Source organism: Hyla sarda, chromosome 13 (genome assembly GCF_029499605.1).
Source record: "Hyla sarda isolate aHylSar1 chromosome 13, aHylSar1.hap1, whole genome shotgun sequence".
NCBI classification, from domain to species: Eukaryota; Metazoa; Chordata; class Amphibia; order Anura; family Hylidae; genus Hyla; species Hyla sarda.
Genome location: NC_079201.1, coordinates 4715081 through 4730674, shown reverse-complemented (window position 1 = coordinate 4730674; position 15594 = coordinate 4715081). Strand labels below are relative to the sequence as shown.

Sequence of the window (15594 nt, the reverse complement as noted above, 5' to 3'; positions counted from 1 at the left end):
CAGTAAAATAGGCCCAGACGGCCACCAAAAAGGCTGCCAAGGAGCGGAGCCACCCGCGCTGCTAGACCGCGAGAGAACAGAATTTAAATCCTCTGTACTCTCGCGGGCCGCGGCGGCCAGAAGTCAGAGCCAGAGGCGGCTCTACCAACCCTCACACTGGTTGGGCCCTCGCTCTGGCCCTGACCACCGCAGGGGCCCCCGTCACATTCTGGACATCCCTGACGTCCCTCCAGCAGAGTGGAGCAGCGAGGAGGAGGACGCGCGCGCGCATGGTAAGTTACCTGTATGTTGCACGTCATCTTCAGTGTTCCGATCAGCACTCCTCCGATCCCGGGACCTACTGCTTTGGCCCATAGGCCATAGCAGTAGATCGTGACCACGGAGCGAAGGAGCGGTGGTCGGAACACTGAAGTGGGTCAGTAATCAGGCAAACAGCCTCCAACCATACACTGTATATGGCTGAAGGCTATATGTCTGTGGGGGAACTGTACTACAACTAATGTGGGGGGAACTATACTGCACCTAATGTGGGGGGAACTATACTGCACCTAATGTGGGGGGAACTATACTGCACCTAATGTGGGGGAACATACTGCACCTAATGTGGGGGAACATACTGCACCTAATGTGGGGGAACTGTACTGCACCTAATGTGGGGGAACTGTACTGCACCTAATGTGGGGGAACTGTACTGCACCTAATGTGGGGAAACTGTACTGCACCTAATGTGGGGAAACTGTACTGCACCTAATGTGGGGGAACTGTACTGCACCTAATGTGGGGGAACTGTACTGCACCTAATGTGGGGGAACTGTACTGCACCTAATGTGGGGGAACTGTACTGCACCTAATGTGGGGGAACTGTACTGCACCTAATGTGGGGGAACTGTACTGCACCTAATGTGGGGGAACTGTACTGCACCTAATGTGGGGGAACTGTACTGCACCTAATGTGGGGGAACTGTACTGCACCTAATGTGGGGGAACTGTACTGCACCTAATGTGGGGGAACTGTACTGCACCTAATGTGGGGGAACTGTACTGCACCTAATGTGGGGGAACTGTACTGCACCTAATGTGGGGGAACTGTACTGCACCTAATGTGGGGGAACTGTACTGCACCTAATGTGGGGGAACTGTACTGCACCTAATGTGGGGGAACTGTACTGCACCTAATGTGGGGGAACTGTACTGCACCTAATGTGGGGGAACTGTACTGCACCTAATGTGGGGGAACTGTACTGCACCTAATGTGGGGGAACTGTACTGCACCTAATGTGGGGGAACTGTACTGCACCTAATGTGGGGGAACTGTACTGCACCTAATGTGGGGGAACTGTACTGCACCTAATGTGGGGGAACTGTACTGCACCTAATGTGGGGGAACTGTACTGCACCTAATGTGGGGGAACTATCCATTTCATAAAAAGGCCCAGAAAAATTCTCAGCACCAGGCCCATGATTCTCTTAATCCGGCCCTGGTAATAAGACTCCGCCACCACTCTGTGCAAAGCCAGAGGCATTGTGGGTAGTGTAGGCAGCACTAGGTAACCAAATCCGAGAGGAAACAGGAATCAAGATGGCAGACAATTCGTGCATGCCACATCAGCTAAAACAGGTATACACAAGGCTTTATAATAATAATAATCTAATAATAGACTATTTCTTCACAGCTTCTCTAATGGGATAAAAAATGAAGCCGATATCTTCCAAAAACAGCACCACCCATGTCCTCAGGATGAGTGCGGTATTGCAGCTCAGCTTCGTTAAAGGGGTACGGCGTTGGAGACCTCTTATCCCATGGGGTTCCCACTGCTGGTGACCCCCGTGATCTCCGCTGTGGCACACAGTCATTCGGTGCGCTGAGCGAACTCCACTCCGTGCCCGCTGACTGGTGATGTCAGCTACCACGCCCCCTCCATTCATGTCTGTGGGAGGAGGCGTGACTGTTATATACTAGCCATCATGCCCCCTCCCATATACATGAATGGTGGGGGCGTGGCGTGACGTCATGAACTTGAAGCTTTCGCGTTCCGAAAGCTGCCACTGCCGGCCTGGAGATCGCGGGGGTCCCCAGCGGAGGGAACCCCGCCATCAGACATCTTATCCCCTATCCTTTGGACAGGGGATAAGATGTTTCCAGTGGAGCACCCCTTTAAAGTTAATGAAGCCAAGTTGCAATATTGCAAACAACCTGAGAACATGAGTGGCGCTGTTTTTGGAAGAAATTAAAGGGGTACTCTGGTGGAAAACTTTTTTTTTTTTTTAAATCAACTGGTGCCAGTAAGTTAAACAGATTTGTAAATGACTTCTATTAAAATATCTTAATCCTTCCAGTACTTTTTAGGGGCTGTATACTAAAGAGGAAATGCTTTTCTTTTGGGATTTCTCTTCTGTCATGACCACAGTGCTCTCTGCTGTCCATTTAAGGAACTGTCCAGAACTAAAATAAAGTAAAGATGTTAGATATCCCCACAGGTGACGCCGCACTTATCCTGCAGGAGGTGCCACAATATATTTAATACAAGGTTTGTTTGATTTTTGCTGTTTTTTTGTTGCGTTCCGTCCAAATAAGAGTTAATAACAGTCATCAAGTTCCGTGCACCCCAAAAAGAGGAGGCAAAAGACTACAACTCATAGAAAAGTACAATCCAAATGCGATATTACAAAGAGCGGGTGATGAAGGGGTTAATGACCGTCACATACCTGACCTGTACAGCTGAGCTGTGGGTACAGGACCTGCGATGATGTCACAGTCATGTGATCAGTCACATGGAGGGGAGGAGTCAGGGGGGTCACATGACCAGGTGTTCAGTGTATACAGGACTCTGCAGGGTGAGATGTATCAAACCTGTGCAGTTACCATAGCAACCAATCAGACCACCACTCTCATTTTTAGAAATGATGTGGTGTATGATAAAGTACATAGAAAAACACAACAAAAACCTTCCTCAGGAGCGTCTCATCACCAACGCAACGCAAACGGCAAACATTGCAAGATGGACTCATGTATCTCGTAATGACCAATGTGGATCCTCATCCGCTTCAATCCTATTCAGCAGCCTCCAAAACCACCCAAGGAAATACACAGACGGCTCTGCTACATACACATCACACACAGACGGCTCTGCTACATACACATCACACAGGGACGGCTCTGCTACATACACATCACACACGGACGGCTCTGCTACATCCACATCACACACAGACGGCTCTGCTACATACACATCACACACAGACGGCTCTGCTACATACACATCACACAGACGGCTCCGCTACATCCACATCACACAGAGATGGCTCTGCTACATACACATCATACAGACGGCTCTGCTACATACACATCATACAGACGGCTCTGCTACATACACATCACACAGAGATGGCTCTGCTACATACACATCATACAGACGGCTCTGCTACATACACATCATACAGACGGCTCTGCTACATACACATCATACAGACGGCTCTGCTACATACACATCATACAGACGGCTCTGCTACATACACATCACACAGACGGCTCCGCTACATACACATCACACAGAGATGGCTCTGCTACATACACATCATACAGACGGCTCTGCTACATACACATCATACAGACGGCTCTGCTACATACACATCACACAGACGGCTCCGCTACATACACATCACACAGAGATGGCTCTGCTACATACACATCATACAGACGGCTCTGCTACATACACATCATACAGACGGCTCTGCTACATACACATCATACAGACGGCTCTGCTACATACACATCACACAGAGACGGCTCCGCTACATACACATCACACAGGGACGGCTCCGCTACATACACATCACACACGGACGGCTCCGCTACATACACATCACACGGACTGCTCCGCTACATACACATCACACAGGGACGGCTCCGCTACATACACATCACACAGAGACGGCTCTGCTACATACACATCACACAGGGACGGCTCCGCTACATACACATCACACAGAGACGGCTCCGCTACATACACATCACACAGAGACGGCTCTGCTACATACACATCACACACGGACGGCTCCGCTACATACACATCACACACGGATGGCTCCGCTACATACACATCACACACGGACGGCTCCGCTACATACACATCACACACGGACTGCTCTGCTACATACACATCACACAGGGACGGCTCCGCTACATCCACATCACACACAGACGGCTCCGCTACATACACATCACACAGAGATGGCTCTGCTACATACACATCACACAGAGACGGCTCTGCTACATACACATCACACACAGACGGCTCTGCTACATACAAATCACACACGGACAGCTCTGCTACATACACATCACACATAGACGGCTCTGCTACATACACATCACACACGATGTAGCAGACCGTCCGTGTGTGATGTGTATGTAGCAGAGCCGTCCATGTGTGATGTGTATGTAGCGGAGACGTCTCTGTGTGATGTGCATGTAGTGGAGCCGTCTGTTTGATGTGCATGTAGCGGAGCCGTCTGTGTGTGATGTGTATGTAGCGGAGCCGTCTGTGTGTGATGTGTATGTAGCGGAGCCGTCTGTGTGTGATGTGTATGTAGCGGAGCCGTCTGTGTGTGATGTGTATGTAGCAGAGCCGTCCGTGTGTGATGTGTATGTAGCAGAGACGTCTCTGTGTGATGTGCATGTAGTGGAGCTGTCTGTGTGATGTGCATGTAGTGGAGCCGTCTGTGTGATGTGCATGTAGTGGAGCCGTCTGTGTGTGATGTGTATGTAGCGGAGCCGTCTGTGTGTGATGTGTATGTAGCGGAGCCGTCTGTGTGTGATGTGTATGTAGCGGAGCCTTCTATGTGTGATGTGTATGTAGCGGAGCCGTCTCTGTGTTATTTATATGAAGCAGAGCCATCCGTGTGTCATCTGTACGTAGCAGAGCTGTGTGTTGTAGATAACTGCAGCAAAACGCTGTGTGTAATGTGTATATACAGGTGTACAGTGTGTAATGTGTATATACAGGTGTACAGTGTGTAATGTGTATATACAGGTGTACAGTGTGTAATGTGTATATACAGGTGTACAGTGTGTAATGTGTATATACAGGTGTACAGTGTGTAATGTGTGTATGTATAGGTGTACAGTGTGTAATGTGTGTATGTATAGGTGTACAGTGTGTATGTGTGTATATATAGGTGTACAGTGTGTAATGTGTGTATATATAGGTGTACAGTGTGTAATGTGTGTATATATAGGTGTACAGTGTGTAATGTGTGTATATATAGGTGTACAGTGTGTAATGTGTGTATATATAGGTGTACAGTGTGTAATGTGTGTATATATAGGTGTACAGTGTGTAATGTGTGTATATATAGGTGTACAGTGTGTAATGTGTGTGTGTGTATATATAGGTGTACAGTGTGTAATGTGTGTGTGTATATATAGGTGTACAGTGTGTAATGTGTGTGTGTGTGTGTGTGTATATATAGGTGTACAGTGTGTAATGTGTGTGTATATATAGGTGTACAGTGTGTAATGTGTGTGTATATATAGGTGTAGTGTGTAATGTGTGTGTATATATAGGTGTACAGTGTGTAATGTGTATGTATAGGTGTACAGTGTGTAATGTGTATGTATAGGTGTACAGTGTGTAATGTGTATGTATAGGTGTACAGTGTGTAATGTGTATATATAGGTGTACAGTATGTAATGTGTGTATATATAGGTGTACAGTGTGTAATGTGTGTATATATAGGTGTACAGTATGTAATGTGTATATATAGGTGTACAGTATGTAATGTGTGTGTATATATAGGTGTACAGTGTGTAATGTGTATATATAGGTGTACAGTGTGTAATGTGTATATATAGGTGTACAGTATGTAATGTGTATATATAGGTGTACAGTATGTAATGTGTACAGTATGTAATGTGTATATATAGGTGTACAGTATGTAATGTGTATATATAGATGTACAGTGTGTGTAATGATGACAGCGATCACAGAATGTTACAGACCTTTACTCATTTATTGAGGAGGAAAAGATATAATCCCGCAGTGACATAAGTATTCATACCCCTAACTCAGGACTTAGGTGAAGCCTTATTGGCCTCATTACAGCCTCCAGTCTTCTAGAGAATGATGCAAAACTACAACTGGGAGTTGTAGTTTTGCAACAGCTGGAGCCACCCTGGTTGGGAACCACTGCTTTAGTCCCTTCAGTCCAGGAATGCCTCCTCACTCCCCTTCCCATTCATGCTTGATTGACAGTCACCTGGAAGCCGAGCCCTGTTTGCAAGTCTCATTCCTGCCCTGTGCACATGCAAAGTGTGTGCAAGTACAAGATCCGGAAACAGGGCTCACCTTCCAGCTGTCAATCAAGCTTGAACGGGAGGGATCCCTCTTTGACACTTAAGGGATAAGTGTCTGATTGCGAGAGTTCCAACTACTGGGACCCCCTGCAATCTCCTGCCCGGCACCCCAGCTCTCACCATGCATGGAGGGGGGGGGGGGGGTTGACACTGGTTTGACCCCCAAGATCCCAGTGGTTGGATCCCCGAGATCAGACACTTATCCTTTGGGTAGGGGATACATTTTCCTAAACTGGAGTACCACTTTAATTTAGATTTGGTGGCCCAGATTTATGTAATTGGTTGCTATGGAAAAACCAGACAATCTTCGTCTTGGACAGATTGCTTTATGTTATTCATGTAATTCTCCGAACTCTAAAATGTGGTTCATGATGACCGGTCCTACCCAGCGTGCAGTGTACAGGGACCGTTTGATGTAAAGCCCGGTGCACACTGCATGTTTAAAACCGCTAAATAAAAGACTAAGGCTACTTTCCTGAGTAAGTTGTTTGATGATTAAGAAGATATGATTTGGGATTTAAACCTTTTTCACATTCTGAACATGAATACGGCTTCTCCCCCGTGTGACTTCTCTGATGTATAACAAGATTCGATTTGACTCTATAACATTTCCCACATTCTGAACATGAAAACGGCTTCTCCCCTGTGTGACTCCTCTGATGTCTGTCAAGATTTGATTTCTGGTTAAAACATTTCCCACATTCAGAGCATAAAAACGGCTTTGTCCCTGTGTGAATTCTTTGATGTCTGGCAAGATCGGATATCTGGTTAAAACATTTCCCACATTCTGAACACGAAAATGGCTTTGTCCCTGTGTGACTCCTCTGATGCGCGGCAAGAGCTGATTTCTGGATCAGACATTTTCCGCATTCAGAACATGAAAATGGCTTCACCTCCGTGTGAATTCTCTGATGCCTGACAAGATCCGATTTCTGGGTAAAACATTTACCACATTCCTTACACTTAAAAGGCTTTGTTCCCGTGTGATTTCTCTGATGTATAAGAAGAGCTGATTTCTGTACAAAAAGTTTCCCACATTCTGAACATGAAAATGGCTTTGCCCCTGTGTGAATTTTCTGATGTCTGGAAAGATCTGATTTCTGGATAAAACTTTTCCCACATAAAGAACACGAAAATGGCTTCTCCCCTGTGTGGATTTTTTGATGTGTAACAAGAGTTTTTTTTCTTGAAAAACATTTGCCACATTCTGAACATAAAAATGGCTTCTCCCCTTTGTGAGATCTTTCATGTTCAGCATCTCCTCTGTGATTAATACCTTGTGTCACAGTCCGAGATGAATCATAATATAGAGCCTGTATAGATGACAGATCTTGGCTGTGAATGGCTGAGGTTGTACCTGGGATGATCACATGGTCTTGATATGTATCTTGTGTGATACCGCCATCATATGCCCTCAAATCTGGAGATATCATGTGACCCTCCGATCTCCTGGTGCGGTCATCTGACAAAAGAAGAATTGATTTTTATCCTATTGATAAGTCAGAACCTTTCTGTATAAACAGAAGTAGCAAAATTCAGCTGTATGCGCACTGCGGGGGTGGGCCACACCCTCTTGTGACATCACACCTTGACTTGCATTGAGGGGGCGGGGCATGATGTCACGAGGGGGCATGGCATACCCCCACAGCGCTCACATAGCCAGTGGAGTACCCCTTTAAAGGGGCTATCTGGTATTTGCAAAAATTCATATATTACTGTGTCTGGGGAAAAAACTAAACTATATACTTACCTAACCCTATACTTACCTACCCATATACTTACTATACTTAGATACCCCTATACTTACCTACCCATATACTTTCCTTACCTACACATATACTTTACTTACCTACCCCAATACTTACCTAACCCAATACTTACTATACTTACCTAACCCTATACTTACCTACCCCAATACTTACTATACTTACCTACCCCTATACTTACCTACCCCAATACTTACTATACTTACCTACCCCTATACTTACCTACCCATATACTTTACTTACCTAGCCCTATACTATACTTACCTAGCCCTATACTATACTTACCTACCCCAATACTTACTATACTTACCTAACCCAATACTTACCTACCCCTATACTTATCTACCCCTATACTTACTATACTTACCTACCCCTATACTTACTATACTAACCTACCCCTATACTTACTATACTAACCTACCCCTATACTTACTATACTAACCTACCCCTATACATATTATACTAACCAACCCCTATACTTATTATACTAACCTACCCCTATACATACTATACTAAAATACCCCTGTACTTCCTATACTAACCCCTGTACTTCCTATACTTAGCTACCCCTGTACTTCCTATACTAACCCTTGTACTTCCTATACTTACCTACCCTTGTACTTCCTATACTAACGCTTGTACTTCCTATACTTACCTACCCCTGTACTTCCTATACTAACCCTTGTACTTCCTATACTTACCTACCCCTGTACTTCCTATACTAACCCTTGTACTTCCTATACTTTACACAGGTATTTTGTGTATACAAAAATGTCACGTGTGACATTTAGCGGTACGCCGGTCTGCACTATTTATCCCCGAAGAGATGTTTTTCACCAGATCTGCTTTTTACTCTGCAGAGATACGGGATTTACCACGTGAGACTTTTTCTAAAAGAAAGTCAAAGATTTACTGCATGGCCTTTAATTACGCAAAAAATCTACACCAGAACCGACCTGACACAGGCCCTGCACCATTTACTATATCCGGAGCATGTGCACTCCAACCACACCATCAAAACCTGTGTGTATATATATATATATATATATATATATATATATATATAACATCAGTGCTACACCATCAAGACCTGTATATATGTATATAACATCAGTGCTACACCACATATATAGAATAAAGGCAGTGTAGTCATGTGTATTGATTTAGAAAATCCAAATTAGGAAAATATGGGGGTGCTTTAAAACATAGCATTTAATATTAATACACTAAAATCACACCTCAAAGTATATTAGTGTATAATAATGCCCAACACCAAAATCATATTATTAACTGATACCGATATTCATACCACTGTACGGGGATTAGTGTATGAACAGCCACACCACACTTGTTTACTCCCTACGCGTTTCTGCCCCTATCTTGGGCATCATCAGGGGATTTACCACAAACAATACTTGTGTGGACTTATAAACAGTTCTATATATGAAGGCAGTTACTTAGTTTGAGTAGCACCCGATACATAGTGCTTTACTCAGGGGGTGTAGGGTTCCTGCAGCGGACATAGGACAGTTCCTTATAGTGTCCCGATTACAGTTAACCGCTGCTGCATCTGAACCAGAATCCCGGATGGCACACAAACCCGCAGTGGCGGGGAGCCGTACTGTCTGACGGCTACACTGTGCTCTCACTGTTCATACACTAATCCACGTACAGTGGTATGAATATCGGTATCAGTTAATAATATGATTTTGGTATTGGGCATTATTATACACTAATATACTTTGAGGTGTGATTTTAGTGTATTAATATTAAATGCTATGTTTTGAAGCACCCCCATATTTTCCTAATTTGGATTTTCTAAATCTGTTTAATGCTGGGAGGTATGAGCCCCTTGCAGGCTCTTGTATGTTTCATGCAATAATCTATATAGTCATGTGTATTACCTGCTGATGTGAGGGGCTGCTGATCCTCCATCATGACTATGTCCGCTATGTACTGATCCTTGTGTCCTTCTAAATACTCCCACTCCTCCATGGAGAAATAGACGGCCACGTCCTGACACCTTATAGGAACCTGACACACACAATGATACAGTCATCACCCCCATCCCTTCATAGCGTTACTGTATAATGTCCCAGCATTCCCAGCAGGGTCACCTCTCCAGTCAGCAGCTCCACCATCTTGTTGGTGAGTTCTAGGATCTTCTGCTCATTCATCTCCTCATGTATCAGGGAGTGAGGTGGAGGCCCCGGGATTGGCCTCAGGGTTCTTCCCCATCCTTCACACACAGGGGCCTGATGGTGCCCCCTAGAGGTCTTCTTCACCACTGTGTAATCCTGGTTATGGGGACACAATAATACATATCACTACATACATCCCAGAATCCCTCACCTCTCCAGTCATATCATGTGATTACCATAGAGAAGAATGAGGTCATGTGACATCACTCCCAGAATCCCTCACCTCTCCAGTCATATCATGTGATTACCATAGAGAAGAATGAGTTCATGTGACATCACTCCCAGAATCCCTCACCTCTCCAGTCATATCATGTGATTACCATAGAGAAGAATGAGGTCATGTGACATCACTCCCAGAATCCCTCACCTCTCCAGTCATATCATGTGATTACCATAGAGAAGAATGAGGTCATGTGACATCACTCCCAGAATCCCTCACCTCTCCAGTCATATCATGTGATTACTATAGAGAAGAATGAGGTCATGTGACATCACTCCCAGAATCCCTCACCTCTCCAGTCATATCATGTGATTACTATAGAGAAGAATGAGGTCATGTGACATCACTCCCAGAATCCCTCACCTCTCCAGTCATATCATGTGATTACCATAGAGAAGAATGAGTTCATGTGACATCACTCCCAGAATCCCTCACCTCTCCAGTCATATCATGTGATTACCATAGAGAAGAATGAGGTCATGTGACATCACTCCCAGAATCCCTCACCTCTCCAGTCATATCATGTGATTACTATAGAGAAGAATGAGGTCATATGACATCACTCCCAGAATCCCTCACCTCTCCAGTCATATCATGTGATTACCATAGAGAAGAATGAGTTCATGTGACATCACTCCCAGAATCCCTCACCTCTCCAGTCATATCATGTGATTACCATAGAGAAGAATGAGTTCATGGGACATCACTCCCAGAATCCCTCACCTCTCCGGTCATATCATGTTATTACCATAGGGAAGAATGAGGTCATGTGACATCACTCCCAGAATCCCTCACCTGTCCAGTCATATCATGTGATTACTATAGAGAAGAATGAGGTCATGTGACATCACTCCCAGAATCCCTCACCTCTCCAGTCATATCATGTGATTACCATAGAGAAGAATTAGGTCATGCGACATCACTCCCAGAATCCCTCACTTCTCCGGTCATATCATGTTATTACCATAGAGAAGAATGAGGTCATGTGACATCACTACCAGAATCCCTCACCTCTCCAGTCATATCATGTGATTACCATAGAGAAGAAAGAGGTCATGAGACATCACTCCCAGAATCCCTCACCTCTCCTGTCATATCATGTGATTACCATAGAGAAGAATGAGGTCATGTGACATCACTCTCAGAATCCCTCACCTCTCCAGTCATATCATGTTATTACCAAAGAGAAGAATGAGGTCATGTGACATCACTCCCAGAATCCCTCACCTCTCCAGTCATATCATGTGATTACCATAGAGAAGAATGAGGTCATGTGACATCACTACCAGAATCTCTCACCTCTCCAGTCATATCATGTGATTACCATAGAGAAGAATGAGGTCATGTGACATCACTCCCAGAATCCCTCACCTCTCCGGTAAGCTGGAAGAGTATCTCTATGGTGAGGTGTATTATCCTCTCCGCCATCTTGTCTCTGTCCTTCTTCATCATTGATGGTCGATCAGGAATATTCTCTTCTATAGAAGAATCAGCTGAGAGGATCCTGGATTGTAGGGACCGGAGGAGAGGAGACGATGATGATAGAAATAAAATACAATTTCTGGAGATAATTAGGAAACACGTCGGGAGATACAAGGGCAGATGTTATATTGGATATAATAACTTGTCGGTATCTGTGGTCGGTGCAGTGTCCCACCATGTGGTGTCGTCATGTGACGCTCGGTCATGGGCCGCAGCAATTATTACAGTATAAAGAAGTCCGGACATGTGACGCCCGCTCAGCCAATCACCGGCAGCCGTGATGTCCGCCTCAGACCAGTCGGTCTCAGAAGGTGGGGGCTGCAGCCCTCCGAGGTAATAGACGGGCCCATTCTTGAGGTCCCAGAGGTCGGATCCCCCCTGTATACATTTTATATCCCGGATAACCCCTTTATGTGGCTACACACCCAAAACCACAGAGCCTCAAATAATATCCAAAGTAAACAGGGAACAATGTAAGAATACAAAAACATTAAACAAGACGGGCGGAGGATTACTGCTCCCTCTCGGATGTTTCTATTAGTAACACTAGGGATCGTGCACAGAACTCCAAGGGTGTTGTACTGTTGCCTCGGCAACCTGAGACATAGAATGTGTCGGCAGATAAGAACCATTTGGCCCATCTAGTCTGCCCAATAATCTGATCCTATCAATAGTCCCTGACCCTATCTTATATGAAGGATAGCCTTATACCTATCCCTATCTTATAGGAAGGATAGCCTTATGCTTATCTCTATCTTATATGAAGGATAGCCTTACACCTATCCCTATCTTATATGAAGGATAGCCTTACACCTATCCCTATCTTATATGAAGGATAGCCTTACACCTATCCCTATCTTATATGAAGGATAGCCTTATACCTATCTCTATCTTATAGGAAGGATACCCTTATACCTATCTCTATCTTATACGAAGGATAGCCTGATACCTATCTCTCTCTTATATGAAGGATAGCCTTATGCCTATCCCTATCTTATATGAAGGATAACCTTATACCTATCTTTATCTTATATGAAGGATAGCCTTACACCTATCCCTATCTTATAGGAAGGATACCCTTATACCTATCTCTATCTTATACGAAGGATAGCCTGATACCTATCTCTCTCTTATATGAAGGATAGCCTTATGCCTATCCCTATCTTATATGAAGGATAGCCTTATACCTATCTCTATCTTATATGAAGAATAGCCTTATACCTATCCCTATCTTATATGAAGGATAGCCTTATACCTATCCCTATCTTATATGAAGGATAGCCTTATACCTATCCCTATCTTATATGAAGGATAGCCTTATACCTATCCCTATCTTATATGAAGGATAGCCTTATACCTATCCCTATCTTATATGAAGGATAGCCTTATACCTATCCCTATCTTATATGAAGGATAGCCTTATACCTATCCCTATCTTATATGAAGGATAGCCTTATACCTATCTCTATCTTATATGAAGGATAGCCTTATACCTATCCCTATCTTATATGAAGGATAGCCTTATACCTATCTCTATCTTATATGAAGGATAGCCTTATACATATCTCTATCTTATATGAAGGATAGCCTTATACCTATCATTATCTTATATGAAGGATAACCTTACACCTATCTCTATCTTATATGAAGGATAGCCTTATACCTATCTTTATCTTATATGAAGGATAGCCTTATACCTATCTCTATCTTATATGAAGGATAGCCTTATACCTATCTCTATCTTATATGAAGGATAGCCTTATACCTATCCCTATCTTATATGGAGGATAGCCTTATACCTATCCCTATCTTATATGAAGGATAGCCTTATACCTATCTCTATCTTATATGAAGGATAGCCTTACACCTATCTCTATCTTATGTGAAGGATAGCCTTATACCTATCTCTATCTTATATGAAGGATAGCCTTATACCTATCTCTATCTTATATGAAGGATAGCCTTATACCTATCCCTATCTTATATGAAGGATAGCCTTATACCTATCTCTATCTTATATGAAGGATAGCCTTATACCTATCCCTATCTTATATGAAGGATAACCTTATGCCTATCCCTATCTTATATGAAGGATAGCCTTATACCTATCTCTATCTTATATGAAGGATAGCCTTATACCTATCTCTATCTTATATGAAGGATAGCCTTATACCTATCCCTATCTTATATGAAGGATAGCCTTACACCTATCTCTATCTTATATGAAGGATAGCCTTATACCTATCTCTATCTTATATGAAGGATAGCCTTATACCTATCCCTATCTTATATGAAGGATAGCCTTATGTCTTTCCCTATCTTATATGAAGGATAGCCTTATACCTATCCCTATCTTATATGAAGGATAGCCTTATGCCTATCCCTATCTTATATGAAGGATAGCCTTATACCTACCCCTATCTTATATGAAGGATAGCCCTATACCTATCTCTATCTTATATGAAGGATAGCCTTATACTTACTACAGAAACCTTCCCCCTCTATATAACACTATATCCTCTTGTGGTTGTTTTTCTTCTTTTATATATCCTATTCCTTTATGTATATAAAGTCTCTATCATATCCCTCAGTCTCTTCTTTCTTCTATACATGTTTAGGTCCTTTAACCTTTCCTGGTAAGTCTTATCCTACAATCCATGTACTAGTTTGACTACACAACACAAGTAGTGTCTGTGCTCACCGGACTAAGGAGACGATGTGTGATGACATCACTGGGGTCACCTGACCCACAATAATAATATGAGCACAAGTAGTGTCTGTGCTCACCGGACTGAGGAGACGATGTGTGATGACATCACTGGGGTCACCTGACCCACAATAATAATATGAGCACAAGTAGTGTCTGTGGTCACCGGACTGAGGAGACGATGTGTGATGACATCACTGGGGTCACCTGACCCACAATAATAATATGAGCACAAGTAGTGTCTGTGCTCACCGGACTGAGGAGACAACGTGTGATGACATCACTGGGGTCACCTGACCCACAATAATAATATGAGCACATGTAGTGTCTGTGGTCACCGGACTGAGGAGACGATGTGTGATGACATCACTGGGGTCACCTGACCCACAATAATAATATGAGCACATGTAGTGTCTGTGCTCACCGGACTAAGGAGACGATGTGTGATGACATCACCGGGGTCACCTGACCCACAATAATAATATGAGCACATGTAGTGTCTGTGCTCACCGGACTGAGGAGACGATGTGTGATGACATCACCGGGGTCACCTGACCCACAATAATAATATGAGCACAAGTAGTGTCTGTGCTCACCGGACTGAGGAGACGATGTGTGATGACATCACTGGGGTCACCTGACCCACAATAATAATATGAGCACAAGTAGTGTCTGTGCTCACCGGACTGAGGAGATGATGTGTGATGACATCACTGGGGTCACCTGACCCACAATAATAATATGAGCACAAGTAGTGTCTGTGCTCACCGGACTGAGGAGACGATGTGTGATGACATCACTGGGGTCACCTGACCCACAATAATAATATGAGCACAAGTAGTGTCTGTGCTCACCGGACTGAG

The 15594-nt window shown here is 43.9% G+C and overlaps 1 protein-coding gene across 1 annotated transcript in view; it reads right to left on the bottom strand.

The window, feature by feature from the left end:
* Positions 1–15594, bottom strand: part of LOC130297660 (oocyte zinc finger protein XlCOF7.1-like) — a 96448-nt gene that overhangs the window by 62906 nt on the left and 17948 nt on the right. Inside the window, exons 7-10 of the mRNA XM_056550371.1 lie at positions 11914–12103; positions 10239–10418; positions 10026–10155; positions 6827–7817 (exon numbers count right to left, since the gene is read on the bottom strand). Of these exons, the coding sequence (XP_056406346.1) occupies positions 6827–7817; positions 10026–10155; positions 10239–10418; positions 11914–12103 (1491 nt within the window). The remainder of the gene's footprint in view (positions 1–6826; positions 7818–10025; positions 10156–10238; positions 10419–11913; positions 12104–15594) is intronic.